Source organism: Euleptes europaea, chromosome 4 (genome assembly GCF_029931775.1).
Source record: "Euleptes europaea isolate rEulEur1 chromosome 4, rEulEur1.hap1, whole genome shotgun sequence".
NCBI classification, from domain to species: Eukaryota; Metazoa; Chordata; class Lepidosauria; order Squamata; family Sphaerodactylidae; genus Euleptes; species Euleptes europaea.
This window is the reverse complement of record NC_079315.1, coordinates 9,502,687-9,523,326: the sequence shown is the minus strand read 5'-3', so window position 1 is coordinate 9,523,326 and position 20,640 is coordinate 9,502,687. Positions and strand designations below refer to the sequence as shown.

The following is a 20,640-nucleotide window of genomic DNA, read 5'->3' as shown; positions in this document are numbered from 1 at the left end:
TTGGTAAGTTTCCATGGCCTGGTGTTGTTTTGTTTGATTTTGGCTTCCCTGTGTACAACACTTGTTTTTCTTTTCTTTTGCCTGGTTTTAAAACACAAGAGCTGCTGCCATTGCTGGCTGCTATTAACACCCGCAAGTTTTCCTTCGGTTCCTTCTCATTACTTCGTTACCCCGGAGAACGCAATCGTTCGTTCGCTCCTGTGGGCAGGGTTGTCCAGCCTCCGCTTTCTTACCCAATATGAAGTCTGTGGTGCTCCACCAGGTGGGCCTTGTATTGGAAACCCTTCCCGCACTCGGCGCACTTATATGGCTTTTCTCCCGTGTGGGTCTTCCGATGCCAGGCGAGGTGCGAGCTCTGGATGAAGCCCTTCCCGCACTCGACGCACATGTAAGGCTTTTCGCCGGTGTGGGTCCTCTGGTGCTGGGTGAGGGTCGAGCAGTCGCCGAAGCTCTTCCCGCACTGGCCACACTCGAAGGGCCTCTCCCCCGTGTGGGTCCTTTGGTGGTTTGCCAGGTGTGAGTTCCGGCTGAAGCACTTCCCGCACTCGGTGCAGAGGAAAGGCTGCTCCCCCCGTGTGGATTCTCTTGTGAGTGAACAGGTGAGTGCTCACGATGAAGTTTTCCCCGCATTCGCTGCAGATGTAGGGCTTCTCTCCCGTGTGGATTCTCTGGTGCTTGATGAGGTCCGAGCACCAGCTGAAACTCTTGTGGCATGCGGTACATTTGTGAGGCTTCTCTCCCAGCGGAGAGATCTCCGGCGGGGTGTTAAGGCTTGAGTTCTGCTGGACGCTCCCCCCATGTTCACTGTAACCAAAAGTTCCCACTGGCTGGGGAATCTCAGGTGGTGGAGCGATGTCTTGGAGGATCCCCAGGCCACCTTCTGGATCGAGAGATACATTCTGCTGCTGACCAGCACAAGGGTCTTCCGCTTGCCGGTCCACAAAGCCTTCTCCCTCCGTGGGAGCATTTCCTTCCGCCTGCCCCAGTAAAATCTCACCCTGCTCCACCATCTCTGGAACTCCCCCAGAAGGAATCACCTCCTCATACTCACTTGGTGTTAGGATCTGAAACTCACTTAATTAATCTGCTACCATTCAGGGCGATGAATCTTGGTTTTGGCTTATTGATAATAAAGGTTAATCACACACAAAAATACCACAGAGTCGTTTTCTTAATCAAATCAATTCTTTACTAACTAATCTCAAGGGTAGGGTACATGGATTAAACAATAAACATCCTACATCTCTAAGTTTCCTAGACTTGCTAAACTCCTTTAGCAGTTACTACGCTTACTCACGAGTAGCCATTCTCACAAGGAGAATGTGCTCCTCCATGCTTGCAGGTTGGTAACTTACAAGTAACTGAGCTACAGTTTCCCTTTCAAACAAAGGATATACCAAAGCAGTAAAATGCAGATTACTTTGCCTACGTGACCATATGACATGGAAGCAATGGCGATCTGCTCTTCCTGACCATTTGGCTAATTAACCCTTTGACTGTCTGACATGTAACGAATCTCGCTATCTAAGACCCAACAAATCCCCTTTTCGAGGTTCAGTTACATTCAGACATGCAAACATAATTCATCACATTTATTAACACATCATATCATATCAATAAGTCCCTTTTGTTTCTTGTCTTTCACTGAGTTAATCTTGAGTTGAAGATTTCTTCCTTGTCTTGTTTGATTTGCATTCTTGCACTTTTCTTTGCTTGAGAAATTCCAGTATTTTGTCTCTTTCTGTTTCCATATCAAAACAGTGTCTTTCTTCAAAGAGTTTGGATCCTGCTGATTTCTCCAGTTGTTCAGCAATTTTCTTTGCATTTGACTCAGTATCACAGCAAATTAAAACATTGTCCATTATTATTAAAATGTATTGCAATAGGCCATTTTCCTTTCTGCTGAGTAGACATTTCTCTTTATTTCCCCTTTTGAAGCCTTGCTTCTGTAGTTGTGAAGTAAGCTTTTGGCTATCTGTAACAGTAAACATCATCACTGTCATTTTCTTTGAAGTGGCAATGTTTAAAAGAATGTTTATCGCTGTAAGTTGTTGCAGTGATTTCTTCTCCCCACTGAGAAACTTTTGCTCTTTGTTCTCCCAGCTTGAGAAGTTACTTTTCACTTCAGAATGGTTTAAGGTGGTTGAAACCTTTACATCTCCATCAGCTTCAGGACTGCCCTCTTCTGATGCTGTATCCTGTAGACACTTTGCTGCACCAGGCGGCCTAAGCTCCCATGCTGAGGATGTAACCGGCTCGGTTTCCCTTCTTCCAACCTTTGCATCACTCATTCTCTCAGTTGCATTCATCTCGTTTACAATGGAAATTTCCTTTCCCCTTTTGTCTCCCGAGATGCTAGCATTTCCTTCATCAGTAGATGGCGCTAGAGGTTCTGTTGAATCACTCTGCACATGCTCTGATGCTTCAATACAAATTTCACATTGCTTATAACTCTTCACACAGTCCTTTACTGGCAAGCCAAACTCATGTAGTTGCTGCCTCACAGACTCCATATTTCTGTGTTTCAATTTCAAATGCCAGAAGTACACGCAATTCTCATGTTTACATTTCTCAGTATTTAAACCTTTAATCTCCTTATTGCAGTCAACAAAGCATTCCTTCTCATCAACAACAGTATTTTCCTTTGCACAAAGTCCATTGTCTTTCTCACACTGATACAGTTCATCAGAATTAACACTGTCCTCAGTATAATCCACAATCTGGTCTGCAACGTTCTCCAAGTAGTAATGAGAACCTTCTGACAAAACTTCATATTCCCTTGCTTGAGAATCAAACAAATAGCAACCGTTCTCATTTATTGTCACTTGGAACTTAGCATTTGCTAGCCTTTTCACAGACAGTAAACAATGTTCAGATTTTTGCATATAAAGTACATTCTGTAATCTTAAGCCCATTACATTTCCACAGAGAGACTGGATAGAAACAGAAATTTGTCCTTTCTGGGTGCATATTTGTCTCTCACCATTGGCCATTATGAATGTTTCAGCGCATGGTTCCAAATAATCAAAGGCTTCCATGATCCCACATGTATGGTTACTTGACCCTGAATCTAAAAGCAATTTTTGTACACGCTTTGGGTCATCTTTTATTGGTAAAATGTGAGTTGATTGATCTTTTAGCAAAAGCGTAGCGATCTGATCTGGTCTCTTGGGCTTGCTATAGCCTTGACTTCCTGTTGTGGCTGAATCTGGTCTTTGTCTAAAATTCGCGGGCTTTTCCCCCGGAGAGGGGGGTTTTCCCCCTTTTGATTCCCTCTGCTTGCATTGATACGATTTATGGCCAAATTTGCGACAGGTGAAACATTGGAACTTTTTCTCATGCACATGCAATACCTGTATTCCATTAGACAGTTCATTTTCGCGTGCTCTGTCTGTTTCAAATTCTTTCAAGGCTGTGATCAGCTTATTAAGGGTTAAATCCTCTCTGGCTAGCAGGTTTCGCTTCTCTGCATTAAAGCGTGGGTGGAGACTGGCAATGAATATTGTTAAAAAATCTTCTGAGCTCACTTCCCCTCCTGCAAATTTCACCTCTGATTCCAAATCTTGCATATGCTTTAAATGTTGTAAGAGAGTTACATTTTCAGGCATCTTATATGAGAGTAGATTCGCCTTGAGGCTCATCCTCTGACCTCTGGACAAAACACCATACTTTTCATTGAGTGCTTTCATCATATCTTTCGTTGAATTACTATTTAAAATGATGGATGATTCTGTTGGTGATATTGCTCCCACCAGAAGGCACATCCCCTGGGCATCAGCTTTATCAAAGGCATTAAACTTATCTCTGTCAGTCTCATCTGGGGGATCTTCATTTAGTACGTGTTTAATCCCCAGTGCCTTAAATGCTAATTCGACAGATCTTTTCCATATTGGGAAGGATGACTGACTTATGTGGGGAATTATTACTGATTGGATCCCTTTCCCATTTACACTCACGGCTCCTGCGTTTGTGCTCGATGTTACTGGCGTGGCTGCCCGGTTCGCGTCCTCTCCCATTCTTGCAGCTTGTCGCTCTCCTCCTCCAGTTCACAGGCGTGAGGGTTGAGTTTTCCTGTCGTCCCCACAGACTCGGCTGCTCGGCTTCTTTACAGGAATTCCCTCAGGCGTCTGTAAGGTCCTTTGTATTCCTCAGTTCCCCGATGGGACACGATTCAAAAATCAAAAATTGTTCTGTGTGACTTTATATCAATAGCCAAGAATAAACCATCCACTCTGATACCACTTGTTAGGATCTGAAACTCACTTAATTAATCTGCTACCATTCAGGGCGATGAATCTTGGTTTTGGCTTATTGATAATAAAGGTTAATCACACACAAAAATACCACAGAGTCGTTTTCTTAATCAAATCAATTCTTTACTAACTAATCTCAAGGGTAGGGTACATGGATTAAACAATAAACATCCTACATCTCTAAGTTTCCTAGACTTGCTAAACTCCTTTAGCAGTTACTACGCTTACTCACGAGTAGCCATTCTCACAAGGAGAATGTGCTCCTCCATGCTTGCAGGTTGGTAACTTACAAGTAACTGAGCTACAGTTTCCCTTTCAAACAAAGGATATACCAAAGCAGTAAAATGCAGATTACTTTGCCTACGTGACCATATGACATGGAAGCAATGGCGATCTGCTCTTCCTGACCATTTGGCTAATTAACCCTTTGACTGTCTGACATGTAACGAATCTCGCTATCTAAGACCCAACACTTGGGATCTCGTAACTTCCTGGAAGACAGAAAAACCAGCCGTGTGTTCTGGTAACAGCTTGACAGGAGTGCTCATTTCTTTCTTTGCTGCTAGTTCATAGAATCATAGAGCCATAGAGTTGGAACGGGTCATACAGGCCATCTAGTCCAACCCCCTATTCAATGCAGGATCAGCCTAGAGCATTCCTGACAAGTGCTTGTCCAGCTCTGCTTAAAGACTGTCAGTGAAGGGGAGCTCACCACCTCCCTAGGTAGCTGATTCCCCTGTCCAACAGCTCTTACTGTAAAAATCGTTTTCCTAATATCCACCTGGTACCTTTCCGCCCGCAATTTAAACCCATTATTGCGAGTCCTATCCTCTGCTAGTCTCTTGCCATGAAAACCCCAGAAGGGGTTGCTATAAGTCGGCTGCAACTTGAAGGCACTTCACACACACATATCCTCTGCTGCCAACAGGAACAGCTCCCTGCCCTCCTCTAAGTGACAGCCCTCAATGTCCTGAATGGCCCCTTCCAACCCTATGATTCTATGAGGAAAATATAGCTGCACTGTCAGCTATCATAGATAAAGAAGTGGAGAGCACTAGGGGGGGAAATGCTCACAGACAGGGACAACCACACATTTGGCATGAGTGGGGGAAACTGCCAGAGATCTGAAAAAACCAATAGATTTTACCCATTCAGAGATGGTAGAAAGAGCCCTCTTTTTTAAAGCGGTCATATTTCTTCTCTCTTACCTAGGAAGTCGGCGGGGACTTCTGTCCGTGGAGACCTGGAGCACAGACACACATAAGTCCTCTACTGGTTCCATCCAGAGACACCAGGCTCAGGTGTTCTGTCCAGGGCAACAACAAACCAACAGGAAAAGAAAACCAAAACCAAAGGGTCAATTTTGCAACGATCTGTTAAATTTCTTTGAAGAACAATAATAAGAAGAAGAGTTGGTTTTTATATGCCAACTTTCTCTGCCACTTAAGGGAGAATCAAACCGGCTTACAATCACCTTCCCCTCCCCACCACAGGCACCCTGTGAGGTAGGTGGGGCTGAGAGAGCTCTTAATAGAATTGTGACTAGCCCAAGGTCACTCAGCTGGCTTCGTGTGTAGGAGTGGGGAAACGAATCCAGTTCTCCAGATTAGCCTCCGCCGCTCATGGGGAGGAGTGGGGGAATCAAACCCGGTTCTCCAGATCAGAGTCCACTGCTCCAAACCACAGCTCTTAACCACTACACCGCACTGGCTCTCCGATGCAACAAACCACACAGAGACACAAGCAATACCACCATGTGAGCAGAAACTATATTCGTATACCAGATCCACCTCTGCTCCCATTTCAACCTGCCCCATGATTAGATCACGATGGGTAGCCGTGTTAGTCTGCCACTAGCAGTAGAAAAGAGCAGGAGTCCAGTAGCACCTTCAAGACCTTAACAAAATTTCTGGCAGGGTATGAGCTTTCGTGAGCCACATTTAACTTCTTCAGATGTAGGGCAGGTTTCCCGGAAAGGCAGCCATGAAATTTTCCAAATAAATAAATGTAGGAACCCCCCCCCCCCATTATTGACAGGTTTTCAGAATCCTCTTCGAACAATAGCTAGCTTTCAGTGTGATATGCAGTGGCCCCACTGCCCAAGTTATGAATGTCAGTACACATCTAATAACAGACAAATAAGGACAACCTGCCCAATATGATCGGTCCTTTTTATCCCATTACAAATTTACTTACTTTGCTCTTACAGAACATTTTTTTTAAGTCAGGATGTTATGCTGCTATGCATCCTCTGTATTCCATGATTCTTGCACCAGGCCCCACTGCGCAAAGAAAAAGGATAAAATCAACAATATTTATTCTTAACCACGATAACACACTACTTTGGGATGGAGAGATGTAATTATCTTTGGTCAACCTATATGAAATAATATTTTAAAATGTTCATAACAAGGTTTTTTTTTAAAGAGAAAATCAAACAGGAGTCTAGTGATGCCTTAAAGGTGAACAATATTTACTCCAGCATAATCATTCCTCACTTCCATGTACTGAATGAAAAGCGTTTATCTATTCTTTAGCTGCATCTCCCCACCCTTTCCATAGTGAATGTAAACATACTCACCGAATGAATGTACTCAGTTCAACAATTTATAGTGAAGGTACGTACAATCTGTGTACAGAGTACATCTGATTTTTCTTTTACGCGGGTTGAGTAATTCTCATTCTACATTCAAGGCATGCAGAGCTGACGGTGTGATTTAAACACCGCATTCATCCAGGGGCTGGTCACCAGTGTTATCTCTTTCTTATTAAGAAATAGAAAAGAGCAAGAGTCCCAGTAGCACCTTAAAGACTAACAACATTTCTGGCAGGGTAGGAGCTTTCTGAAGAAGTGAGCTGTGGTTCACAGAAGCTCCTACCCTGCCAGAACTTTTGTTAGTCTTTACGGTGCTACTGGACTCTTGCTCTTTTCTACTGCTAGTGACAGACTAACATGGCTACCCATCGTGATCTTACTAAGAAACGTATGCGCACATGTTTATTCCCAACACTGGTTCCTCGCCAACTTAGTCATACTTGTAAAGAATTTTATCAATATGCAACTTCAGCCGCTAGAATTGTATATGCTAAATATTGGAAATCTAACATAATTCCTGACATCTCAGAATGGTCTAACAAACTCCCGGATTAACCACTGATGTCCAAATTAACACAACTGGTTCATATGAAATCAGTGGATGAATCTGAGCAGAAATGGCAGCTTTTTAATGATTACTACTTTTGTGACAATTAAATATTTAATCGTTCAGAAAGCAACTAATAAGAGATACTGAAGTGATAAATAAATTGAATGCATGCTTAAGATAACTGATAGAAGTTAAGATACATGATTTGTTTTTTAGGTTTAAGAGACGGAATATATCCTTCCTTTTTTTTAGTGAATTTCAAGATGCTGCAATATATATATATATATATACACACACACACACACACACACACACACGGTGTGTGTGTGTATATGGTGTGTGTGTGTATATATATATGGTGTATATATACATATATATTTTATATATATACATATATATATATATACATAAAATATAAAAGGAATGTATATAAAAGAAATGTACATGCACACATGCAAGACGTGCGCACACACGTGCGAGATGTACGTGCATTCACTGCACCGCATGAATGAAGGGGAGCCCTGACTCAGGAACACTTACGCCCGAGTAAATTCCATCCATCTCTCCAATGCCACTGGATTTACACACCTTCCACTCTGCAACTAGAGAGGCAGGCTGGCAAACCCACAAACAGTGACCAGAGGTGTGTGTGTGTGAGCGCGAGCGCTTTCTGAAGGCCTCCTTTTGGGAATGGCATTGTGCCCCCTCCACCATCCGTCTTCCCAGGACCTTCGTTTATCCAAACCCGCCCGCTGGGAGTGAAGACCAAATCCCGCACTGCTCCAAACACGCTTGCATGGTCTCCCGAACACACATAAGAACATAAGAAAAATCCTGCTGGATCAGACCCAGGCCCATCAAGTCCAGCAATCTGTTCACCCAGTGGCCAACCAGGTGCCTTTAGGAAGCCCAAAAAACAAGACACAACTGCAGCAGCATTGCCCTGCCTGTGCTCCACAGCACCTATAAATACATATAATATAATTATAATAAGAACATAAGAAAAGCCCTGCTGGATCAGACCAGGGCCCATCCAGTCCAGCAGTCTGTTCACCCAGTGGCCGACCAAGGGCCTCCTGGAAGCCCCCAAACAAGACGGCTGCAGCAGCACCATCCTAGCACCTAATACAATGGGCATGCGCCTCTGGTCCTGGAGAGAATAGGGATGCATCATGACTAGTGCTCATTTTGACTAGTAGCCACGCCGTCTCCTCCATGAAGATTCCCACTCCCCTGCTGAAGCCTTCCAAGTTGGCGGCCGTCCCCACATCCTGGGGCAGGGAGTTCCACAGTTCAACGCTGCGCGAAGAAAGCCTTTCCCTGCCCACCCTCTCCACGCCAGGCATAGTGTTATGGACCCCTGCCGCGTCCCCCCTGAGCCGCCTTCTTTCCACGCATGCTTCGGGCCCAGTGCCAGGCTCGGATCCCTCCTAGGCCCGGCTGCCTCCCTCCTCCCTGCCGGCGGAGGCGGGTTGGCGGGCGGGCAAACGCCGGCTGGGCAGCCTGGTCCTCCTCCTCCGGGCCTCGCGTGGTCCCTCCCTCCAGGGTCCCCGCAGGCCTCGCCCTGGGAAACCCCGAGGAGGCCCCGCGACCTGCGGCGCCGCTCCGCCTGGGCGTGGCGCGGGGAGAGGCCGAGGCCGGCCTTTCCCTCAAAGGCCGAATCCGCCGCCATTGCCACCGCCCCCTCGAAACCAAAGCCCCCCTTCCCTCCACCGGCTCGTCGGCCCCGCGGAAGCCCTCCCTGCCCGAATAGTTTTCGGATTTGATGGAAGCAATAGATATATTGTATTACATGAATAAAAGCAATGCAATCCACTGTGGGGAACGGCAAGATCCGCTTGCAGGCGATTGTTAAAAGTGCATTGAGAGTGGGTTGAAAGTAGGGTTGCCAACCTCTGTGATGCCCAGATATAAGGGCTGGTATAAAATACTATGTACTCATATGCACACACATGGAAGCTTTAGGAAGTTGGCATCCGGGAGCCATGAACCAACAAATCATGCTCTCTGTGCTTGGTACGGCCTTTCACCAGTAGAGAGTTCTGAATTACCTTCATCTTTAGGTATGTGGTTTCTAGTTACTAAGATCACAAGACTTAGAACTTGCTTAGAGACAGCCTTCGGCCAATATCTATGGCTGTGCTAATTAGAGTGAAGTAGACACCTAATGTGCATTGGTGCTTTTATGTATCAATCTGCTTGTCAGCAGCCATGGGCCTGCCCCATGTGAATGCATAAATCAGGGGTGGGGAACCTTTTTTCTGCCAAGGGCCATTTGAATATTTATAACATCATTCGCGGGCAGCACAATCTGGCCCTGCCCCCTCTAACCCCTCCATTGTTGCCACTTCCGCCCCAACCCACTTGTAGTGCAGAGGAAATACGTTTCTCCACAGCCCAGGTGGGAAAAGGTTAACATAGTTTCTTGGGCGGTCCTAGCAGCTTCATAGCTAATGACTCTTCTGCAAGGGGGAAAGAAGGTTCCTTTTCTCAGCAAAACAAACCCACATCCTCCTTGAATAGAGGCTATTCCTGGCCGTGGGAGGGGGCGGATCGCCAGTCTTAGATCCTTCTGAGCTAGAGATCTGCCAGGACCCACGAAGGGCCAGACCAAATGATTTCGCGGGCCTTATACAGCCCCTGGGCCTGACGTTCCCCACCCCTGGCATAAATGATACTGACTTTCCTTTGTTTCTCGGGTAACTCTGCATCTTATTTGTGGGTTATTTCACCCCCAGGTCTGTGTTTAGCTAAATAAAGAACTGTTGCTCTTTTTAACCTCCTCCTAGTTGTCTTCATTGGACTCTATAAGACAACATGGCACTTCACCTCCAGGTAATGCACAGTGGGTAGCCGTGTTAGTCTGTCTGCAGTAGTAAAAAAGAGCAAGAGTCCAGTAGCACCTGAAAGACTAACAAAAATATTTCCTGGCAGGGTATGAGCTTTCATGAGCCACAGCTCACCTTTGCCAATTGGAAACTATTCCGTTTCTCCATATTCTGTTCTAACTGTGGCCTCTTGTCCAGAGTACAGAAGTTCTGAAGAAGTGAGCTGTGGCTCACGAAAGCTCATACCCTGCCAGGAAATATTTTTGTTAGTCTTTAAGGTGCTACTGGACTCTTGCTCTTTTCTTATATTGGATCAGACCCTCGGTCCATCACAGTCCTGTTCTTATCTGCATACACCTGTTGGGTACACCAAACTACTGGTCGGACTGGGTAGCTATTTCGGCAAAACACTGCCACATTGCCTCTAGGGAGCCCACAAGCAAGACGACTGCAGCAGCATTAGTAGAAAAGGGCAAGAGTCCAGTAGCACCTGAAAGACTAACAAAAATATTTTCTGGCAGGGTATGAGCTTTCGTGAGCCACAGCTCACCTTTGCCAATTGGAAACCATTCCGTTTCTCCATATTCTGTTCTAACTGTGGCCTCTTGTCCAGAGTACAGAAGTTCTTTTTTCTTTTTTTTTATAATTGTTTTTAATTTTTATAACAAAACAAAACAAATATAATAATAATAATATAAAGAAAATTTTAAAAAGAAAATACAAAAGAGTATCTATATATACTTATTAATACATTCATGGTTACAAAATTATGAAGTTCAAAAAGTTACACTTATTAATACATTCATGGTTACAAAATTATAAAGTTCGACCCTCCACCCACCTTAAAAAGTGACCCATCACCCGACTTCCGAAGAAGTGTCTAAACAGTTTTTAAAAATATCTATTAACAGTAAAATATAAAGGTATTAAAACTAGTTTCTATAACTCACTAATTAAAATAGTAAAATCCATTTTTGCCAGTTTATCCCTAGAGTACAGAAGTTCTGAAGAAGTGAGCTGTGGCTCACGAAGCATAACCGTCAGTAAGCAGCATTCTCCTCCCCTGGCCAATCGGTGGCCAAGCTGGGTCTTCTTCTGGCCAATCAGTCAGGATTGAGTACTGGAGGAATCAGCTGCTGCGTGGCCGGGCCGGGGAGAGAGAGAGAGTGAGAGAAATCCTCATGGGGGGGGGTGCTTGTGCACATTCGCTCCTTTCCGTGGCTGCAGGGGGCGCATTTTTGGGGGTAGAGACCCCAAACTTTCAGCGGAGCTTCAGACGAGCCTTCTTAAGAGACCCCCCAAGTTTTGTAAACATTGGGTCAGGGGCCCCGAGATATGGGCTCCACCCCTTTTCCCTCCCCCCTTTTCCATTTCTATGGCTGCAGGGGGCGCTTTTTTGGGGGTGCAGCCCCCAAACTTTCAGCATAACTTCAGACGAGCCTTCTTAAGAAACCCCCCAAGTTTTGTAAAGATGGGTTCAGTGGGGGCAGAAATATGGGCTCCCCCCTTTTCTCTTTCCGTGGCTGCAGGGGGTGCATTTTTGGGGGTGCAGTCCCCAAACATTCAGCATAGCTTCAGACGAGCCTTCGTAAGAGACCCCCCAAGTTTTGTAAACATTGGGTCAGGGGGTCCCGAGATATGGGCTTTCCCCTTTTCCCTATTGGGATGAATGGATCACCGGATACTGTACATCTCCAGAGCGGCAAAACCTTCCGTGCTTAAATGGAATCATATTGGATTACCCAGTCCTCCTCCCAGCCCCTCCTGATGGAACAGAAGACAGCCACAGTAAGACCCCTTTGGGGGCTTTAATCTATAATTTTTCTCCTGTGTGTGTGTGTGGGGGGGGGGAAAGCAGAATCTCTGTGTGTGGGGGGGGAGGGAGCAGTTTCTGTGGGTGGGGGGGAAAGCCAAAGGGGGCTTTCGCCCGTTCTGCCTGGGGTGTGTGTGCCCCCTCGAGTCTCTCTCTCCCTGGTTTGAGGGGGGCTTCAGTTGTGTGTCCTCAGGTTTTCCCTCATTCATAAGATCGGTTAGGTCTATTTTGATGCTTGCTCAAAACTGTTTTTCAAATGGTTACTTAAATAATGCATTTGCCTGGTCCCGGGTCCGATGCAAAAGGAGAAATTCTACCCCCTCCTGCTCATTATGCATAGCTAGCTGCCTCTGTCCCTTTCCATGGTTTGCAAACTCCCAGGTGTCAGGTGTTGCTTTGCATGGTTGCAAAGGTGTTGCTTTGCAGTTGTGGGTATTGCTTTGCAGTGTTGCTTTGCAGTTCTGTTGCTTTGCAAACTTCTTAGCACCTCCCCGCCCTTGCTCTCATCAGCTGTTTGTCGGGGCTGGGAGCTTTGTGCGTGGGTGGCAAGCTCTACTCAGAGATGCACATTAAGGGTGGGGGGACCCCTTTCGGGGCCCATATCTCAGCCCCCCCCCCGATCCAATCTTTACAAAACTTGGGGGGTCTTGCAAGAAGGGTCCTTTGAAGCTCTGCTGAAAGTTTGGGACCTCTACCCCCAAAAATGCCCCCCCTGGAGCCGTGGAAAGGCGTGGTTGTGTTTTTAATGGCTTTATTCGGCCAAATTTTTTCCCCGAACTTTTAATTTGCGCCGAATTGCACGGACCCGAAGCGGGGGAGTTCGGACTTCAACATATCCTGAATCCAGACTGGCCGAATTCGGCCGAATCCGAACTATACCGAATTTTTTTTTCAACAGCCCTACTGGGAAGGGCAGCCATGAAGGAGCTAGAAAATTTTTGAAGTGTAAGGATGTGTCACTGGCCACCAAGACTAGATTAATTCATGCCATCGTATTCCCTATTACTATGTATGGGTGTGAAAGCTGGACAGTGAAGAAAGCTGAGTGGAAGAAAATAGATTCCTTTGAAATATGGTGTTGGAGGAGAGGGCTACGGATACCCTGGACCGCCAAAAAAAAAAACCAAATCAGTGGGTTATAGATCAAATCAAGCCTGAACTGACCCTAGAAGCTAAAATGACTAAACTGAGGCTATCGTATTTTGGTCACATCATGAGACGACAAGAGTCACTGGAAAAGACAGACATGCTAAGAAAAGTTGAGGGCAGCAGGAAAAGAGGAAGACCCAACAAGGGATGGATGGACTCAATAAAGGAAGCCACAGCCTTCAATTTGCAAGATCTGAGCAAGGCTGTCAGACAGGACATTTTGGAGGACTTTCATTCATAGGGTCGCCATGAGTCGGAAGCGACTTGACGGCACTTAACACACACACACACATATACAGAAACACATTCAATTGAAGGTAACTGACAACACAGTACAAAGTAATTATGAGAAATATAATGTAATTATATTTTCTTCTGTTTACATTTCGTGAAGCTTAATAGCATAAACAGAAGAAAATCATTATCTCTAATACAAGCTATAAGACGCTCCGTGACTGCAACCGACGCTCCTTTGAAGCAAGTCAGCGATAGTCGCAAGAACCTTCTGGTTTATTTCAACGTCCAAGCGCCTGTGCAGTAACAGAGTGTTATAATTACATTGGACTGTGTTGTCAGTTACCTTCAATTGAATGTGTTTCCGTATATACAATGAAATTATTATGTTACTATTTAACTAGCTTACTAATAGAGTAATATTGCATTGTCATACTGTGTTTCTCTTTTTTACTGCTGTTTTTTGTTTACTAACCCACTGCACAGCAGGCTAACTTATATTTACCTAACCTCCAGGTAGTAGCTGGAGATCTGCTATTACCACTGATCTCCAGCCAATAGAGATCAGTTCCCCTGGAGAAAAATGGCCGCTTTGGCCATTGGATTCTATGGCATTGATGTCCCTCCCCTCCCCAAACCCCGCCTTCCTCAGGCTCCGCCCCCAAAATCTCCCACCGATGGCGAAGAGGGACCTGGCAACCCTAACTGAAAGTGCATTGTTTGTAGGGTTGCCAACTTCCAGGTAGTATTTCAATCAAGGTAGCACTCATGACCAAACAATGCAAGAATAAGCATAATGCATAGGGTTGCCAGCTGCCAGGTAGTAGCAGGAGGTCTCCTGCTAACTCAACTGATCTCCAGCCGATATTCGATCACCTGGAGAAAAATGGCTGCTTTGGCAATTGAACTCTATGGCATTGAAGTCCCTCCCCTCCCCAAACCACGCCCTCCTCAGGCTCCGCCCCCAAAATCTCCCACCGGTGGCGAAGAGGGACCTGGCAACCCTAATAATGCAAGAATAGTTTTTGGCATCTATGGACGTTTATTAAGTTACCTTCACAATTATGATAATTTGAAAGAATGGGCTTTATACTGTGAATGAATGGTGGACTATTATATTTGGAAGAGTATATGTTATAGTACAGTAGGAAATGTTATAACTGTATGTGTAACTTTTGGTTATAATAGTCTAATATATGTTTTTGGCATAAGTGTGCTTATTCTTGCATTGTTTGGCCATAATTGCTATCTTGATTGACATACTACCCTATTCGGCACTAGACATTGATTTTGGTTGCACAACTTCCAGGTACTAGCTGGAGATCTCCTGCTATTACCACTGATCTCCAGCCGATAGAGATCAGCTCGTCTGGAGAAAATGGCCGCTTTGGCCATTGGACGGTATGGCGTTGAAGTCTCTCCCCTCCCCAAACCATGCCCTCCTTAGGCTCCGCCCCAAAAACCTCCCCCCCAGTAGCAAAGAGGGACCTGGCAACCCTAATTATGTGGCATGTGTGAAATTGTCCTATAAAGGGAGAATGGAGATGGGGAGAATATTGTATGCTGCTTTGGATTCCCGTTGGGGATAAAATCGGGGGTATATGTGTGTGCTAAGTGCTGTCAAGTCGTTTCCGACTCATGGCGACCCTATGAATCAATATCCTCCAAAGTGTCCTATCCTTAACAGCCTTGCTCAGATCTTGCAAATTGAGAGCAGTGGGTTCCTTTATAGAGTCAATCCATCTCTTGTTGGGTCTTCCTCTTTTCCTGCATGATCTTTTCCTAGCATGATCTTCTCATAATATGTCCAAAGTAAGATAGCCTCAGTTTAGTCATTTTAGCTTCTAGGGTCAGTTCAGGCTTGATTTAATCTAAAACCCACTGATGTGTTTTTTGGGGGCGATTTGGGGTATCCGTAACACTCTCCTCCAGCACCACATTTCAAAGGAATCTACTTTCTTCCTATCAGCTTTCTTCATTGTCCAGCTCTTACACCCATACATAGTAATAGGGAATATGATGGCATGAATTAACCTGATCTTGGTTGAAATTAAAAGACGAGAGTCACTGGATAAGACAATCATGCTAGCAAAAGTGGAAGGCAGCCAGAAAAGAGGAAGACCCAACAAGAGATGGATTGACTCCATAAAGGAAGCCACGGCCCTCAGTTTGCAAGACCTAAGCAAGGCTGTCAAAGATAGGACGTTTTGGAGGACTTCAGGCGAAAAATCATGGTCATTTTAGCCTCCTTTATTCTGTTTCAGCCAGGATCAAAAGCACTTCAGTGAAATGCATGTGTTCAATCCTGGCTGAAACAGGGAATAAAGGAGGCTAGAGACCATGCGTTTTTGCCCTTGATTCATAGGGTTGCCATGAGTCAGAAGTGACTTGATGGCACTTATCACACATTGTGGCCATTTATCCATGGGAGGTTTTGCCTTGGATTTGCCGCTCTCTGGATGCACATTTTCCCCGTCCGAATTCTCAAGAGTTCTGCATGGGGGCTCCTCACATACGGAGGAGGAGAAGAGTTGGTTTTTATATGCTTTCTCTGCCAGTTAAGGAAGAATCAAACTGATTTACAATCACCTTCCCTTCCCCTCCCTACAACTGACACCCTGAGAGGTAGGTGGGGCTGAGAGAGCTCTAGGAGAGCTGTGACTGGCCCAAGGTCACCCAGCTGGCTTCATGTGGAGGAGTGGGGAATCAAACCCGGCTCTCCAGATTAAAGTCCACTGCTCCAAACCACTGCTCTTAACCACTACACCATGCTGGCAGACTATGTTTACGGGGTGGTTTTGCCATTGCCTTCCCCATTCATGTACGCTTTACCCCCAGCAAGCTGCAAAACTATTGTGTCTGGAAATTTTGATGTGTGTTGGCACGTGATTGGTCAGTCGACCATATTAATAAGCTTGACTTGGGTACCCCCAGCAAGCTAGGTACTCATTTTACCGACCTTGAAAGGATGGAAGGCTGAGTCCATCTTGAGACCGACTTCCGTCATGATCGAACTCGGGTCGTGAGCAGAGCTTTTGACTGCAGTAATGCCGCTTACCGCTCTGCGCCACAGGGCTCATGTCATGAGGACTTCCTAAATCCTGCCCTTGCCCACGCTCCATGAACACATTCCTTGGAACCCAGTTGTAGGCAACTGAAATCCTCCTGCACAGGCTTTCAGCACATGCGCCAGAGGATTAAGGTGGCCCGTATGAGCACTAATGCAGTCAGGGGAATTTCAAGGAACTGTAAGAAAATCGTCATACTGAAGTAACTAATGAACCCAGGTCCAAACAGGGAGATCCAACCCATGCATAAAAGGCCCTGAAGGCAGAATTGCCTCCATTTTCTGATCATGGGTCATATGGAAAGATGTGATGTGGGCTTAACATGACTTTGTACGTCTACGGTGGGGAAAGAATGATGTAAAGAGGAGGAGAACATGACGTTTGTAACGACTGACATCTTGGCAAGTATATAATCTTACGTTGGACTAAAAGTGGTTGCTTCTGCTTTGGCCGGGAGCCTGTTATTCAGCTGAATAATAAATCTTTAAACCTTCTCCTCCTTGGTGGGCTTATTGGGCCAGGACACCAAGGGACGAACAACAGAGTTGCACTTACCTGTAACTGCTGTTCGTCAAGATGTCTTCTGTGCAGGCACACATTGGGGACTGCGCTTGCGCAGGCCAACCTCGGAAAGGATTCTTCTAGCTTCTTAAAATCCGATAGGGGGCGCCGTACGCCAGTGCGCATGCATCAGCCTTCCCGCCTTATGACGTGGCGTCACGGCGCCCCCTACCCAGTTCTGTTCCTTGCCCACTCGAAGAGCCTGAAACACTGGAAACTAAGAACAAACAATATATGAGAGCTCTCCGAGGGGCAGGAGGGTGGGATGTGTGCCTGCACAGAAGACATATTGACGAACAGCAGTTACAGGTAAGTGCAACTCTGTTTTCGTCTGCGGTCTTCTGTGCAGTCCCACATTGGGAGATTAAATAGCAACACACTCACCTGGAGGAGGGGGTGAGCTCTCAGAGGAATAATGACTGTAAAACTGCTTTTCCCACAGCCGTATCTTGTCTGGCATCGACGTCGACGGCATAGTGGTTAACGAAAGTCTCCGACGAAGACCAGGTAACTGCTCTACAAATATCCTTGATAGGAACTCTCCTCCGAAAGGCAGCTGAAGCAGATTGGGCTCTTGTGGAGTGTGCTCGTAAGGATTTAGGACACTTCTTTCCAGCCCTCCTATAACAGTGACGTATAGCCTGCACTAGCCATCTAGATAACGACTGGGACGGATGCTGCCAGTCCCTTCTTCGGACCAGCAAAACATACGAACAGGGAATCTGACTTCCGGAACTGTTTTGTACGATCCAAATAATATAATAAAGCTCGTTTAACATCTAGAGAGTGAAGAGTTTTTTCCGCTGTAGACTGCGGAGTGGGGAAAAATACAGGTAAAAACAAGTCCTGTCCCAAGTGGAATTCAGACACCACTTTGGGTCTAAATTCCAGACTGGTACGTAAAACTACTTTAGACGGGTAAAACTGGATAAAAGGAGGGTGACACTTTAACGCTGCTAGCTCACCCACCCTTCGAGCCGATGTGATGGCTACTAAGAAACACACTTTATAGGACAACCATGCCAGGGAAACTTTTCCCAAGGGCTCAAAGGGAGAGAACATTAGTTGAGCCAAAACTAGAGACAGAGACCACTATGAAACAGGCTCATGTCTAACTGGGAACATGTTTGATAGGCCCTTTAAAAATAACTTAGACGTAGGATGGGAAAAAAGGGAATACCCGTCCACTCCCACATGAAAGGCGGACAGGGCTGCTAAATGAGTTTTAACTGACGAAAAACTTAGACCAGTTCTCTTGAGGGATAGTAAGTAATCTAACACGACTGGCAAAGGGCATGATGACGGAAAATGTCCTGTACTCATCACCCATTTAGAGAAACGTTCCCATTTAAAAGCATAAGAAACCCGAGTAGAAGGTTTCCTTGAATTTAAAACTACTTCCAGAACCTGATCAGACAGCTTTACTGAGGAGGATTTAAAAGCCAAGCTGTCAATTGAAGTATACCCAGGTCCTGGTGCCGCATTTGGCCCACTGATAGAAGGTCCGGCGCTATCTGAAGGTGCCTGAAATTGTTCTGAGCAAGATTGAGGAGCTCCGAAAACCAAGTTTGTCTGGCCCAATATGGAGCTATTAAGATGCAATGAGTTTTGTAATCGTGAATCCGAGCTAGTGTTTTGGTAACCAACGGAATTGGGGGAAAGGCATAAAACAGAGCCCCCACCCACGGTATCAAAAACGCATCCCCTAGAGACCCTGTATCGTGGCCCGCTCGAGAACAAAAAAGGGTTGCCTTTGTATTTCGAGATGTGGCAAATAAATCTATCTCGGGAAATCCCCATTCCTGAAAAATGGGTAGAATGTAGTCCCATTTTAGAGACCACTCGTGATGAGGGGAGAAAACCCTGCTTAGGGAATCCGCCCTGATATTGTGTACACCTTGAATATGGATGGCTTGCAGAGACAAGTTGTGCAGGAGTGCCCATTCCCAAATATGTTCTGCTTCTTTGCAAAGGGTGAGGGAGACTGTACCCCCTTGTCTGTTTAGATAAAACATTGCGGTGGTGTTGTCTGTCTGGATGAGCACCGCGTTGTTGTACAGGATTTCTGCAAAAGACATAAGAGCATAACGAATTGCTCGCAGTTCTAAAACGTTAATATGAAGGGAAACCTCTTGAGAAGACCATAAACCTTGGGCTGAGAAGCCCTGACAGTGTGCACCCCAACCCACCAAAGAGGCATCAGAAGTAAGCACCACATCCGGGGTAAACACACCAAAAGAAACGCCAGAAGTCAAATTATGCATTTGGGACCACCATTTCAAAGTATGCAACACTGGTCTAGAGATTGAAAATCTAGTTCTTTGGGACTGAAGGAGAGGTTTAAATTTTCTGACAAACCAATTCTGCAAGGGTCTCATGTGCAACCTAGCAGTTCTAATAACTGCTGTAGTTGAAGCCATCAAACCCAAGAGTGTTTGAATACGTAAGGCCGATTGATGTCTTTTCCTTAAAAATAGCCTTACCAGACCCAATAGCTTGGTGGCCCTACCCGCAGGTAAAATGGCCCTACCCGAAGTAGAATCCAGGGAAGTGCCAATAAATCTGGCTGTTTGAGTCGGAACGAGGACAGATTTTTTAAAATTAACTATGAGGCCCAGAGAACCTAAACAATTTAAAATGAGCTCTTTTGGGGCCAGTAACTGCTCCATAGATGGAGCTGTAACCAACCAATCGTCCAAGTAAGGAAAAATTACACAACCTTTGGTACGAAGGTGTGCCACTACCACGGCCATACACTTAGTGAAGACACGGGGAGCTGTGGACAAACCAAAAGGTAACACAGCATATTGGAATACTTGGCCACCCACAACAAATCTCAAGTATTTCCGATGGTCCTCCCGGATAGAAATGTGGAAATAAGCATCCTTTAAATCAATAACCATATACCACCAACCAACTTTTAATAACTGCAAAACATTATGAACAGTCAGCATATTGAATTTTTTGTACTGTAAACATCTGTTAAAAGACTTCAGATCAAGAATAGGGCGTAATCCACCATCTTTTTTATGAACCACAAATAAACGAGAGTAAAAACCTCTCAGAGAAGTTGAAACCGGTTGAACTGCACCCTTGTTAATCAATTCCGCCAAAGCGGCTTGTAAGGCTGGAGATAGTTCTAAGCCAGTGCCCAAGGGAGGGTGACCTAAAACAGGTAAAAATTGAAATTCTAACGAATAACCATACAACACAAGGTGTAAAACCCAAGAGTCAGAAGTTATATTTGACCAGGCTGAGAAGAAAGAGGCTAAACGGTCGCCAAATACACAGGGGACGCTTTCCCCATCCTGTAACAGTCAGAAAGAAGATTTGGGGCCTTGATTCCTTGGAGACTGAGATCTCGGGGCGGAGGGTCGGGACCTTGGAAACCTCCTTCTGTTCTGATGTTGGAAGGACTGGAAACCCCGTTGTTGCCCGTAGGGAATGAGCGGAGGGGGAGGTGGTCTCTGGAATCTGGATTGAAAAGAAGTACCCCTATAACCATAGCGTGGCCTATGGAAATTGCCAGGAACTTGGACAGATACCCCCATGTACCTGGCATCTTGTTTCTCTTTCTTCAACTGGCTG

At 45.5% G+C, this 20,640-nt stretch overlaps 1 protein-coding gene across 1 annotated transcript; it reads right to left on the bottom strand.

Moving 5' to 3' along the window:
- Positions 1–229: 229 nt before the first annotated feature.
- Positions 230–1,010, bottom strand: ZNF697 (zinc finger protein 697). Its single transcript, XM_056848394.1, is given in 2 exon segments — positions 230–571; positions 573–1,010. Coding segments are annotated over 2 exon segments (780 nt in total).
- Positions 1,011–20,640: the final 19,630 nt, after the last annotated feature.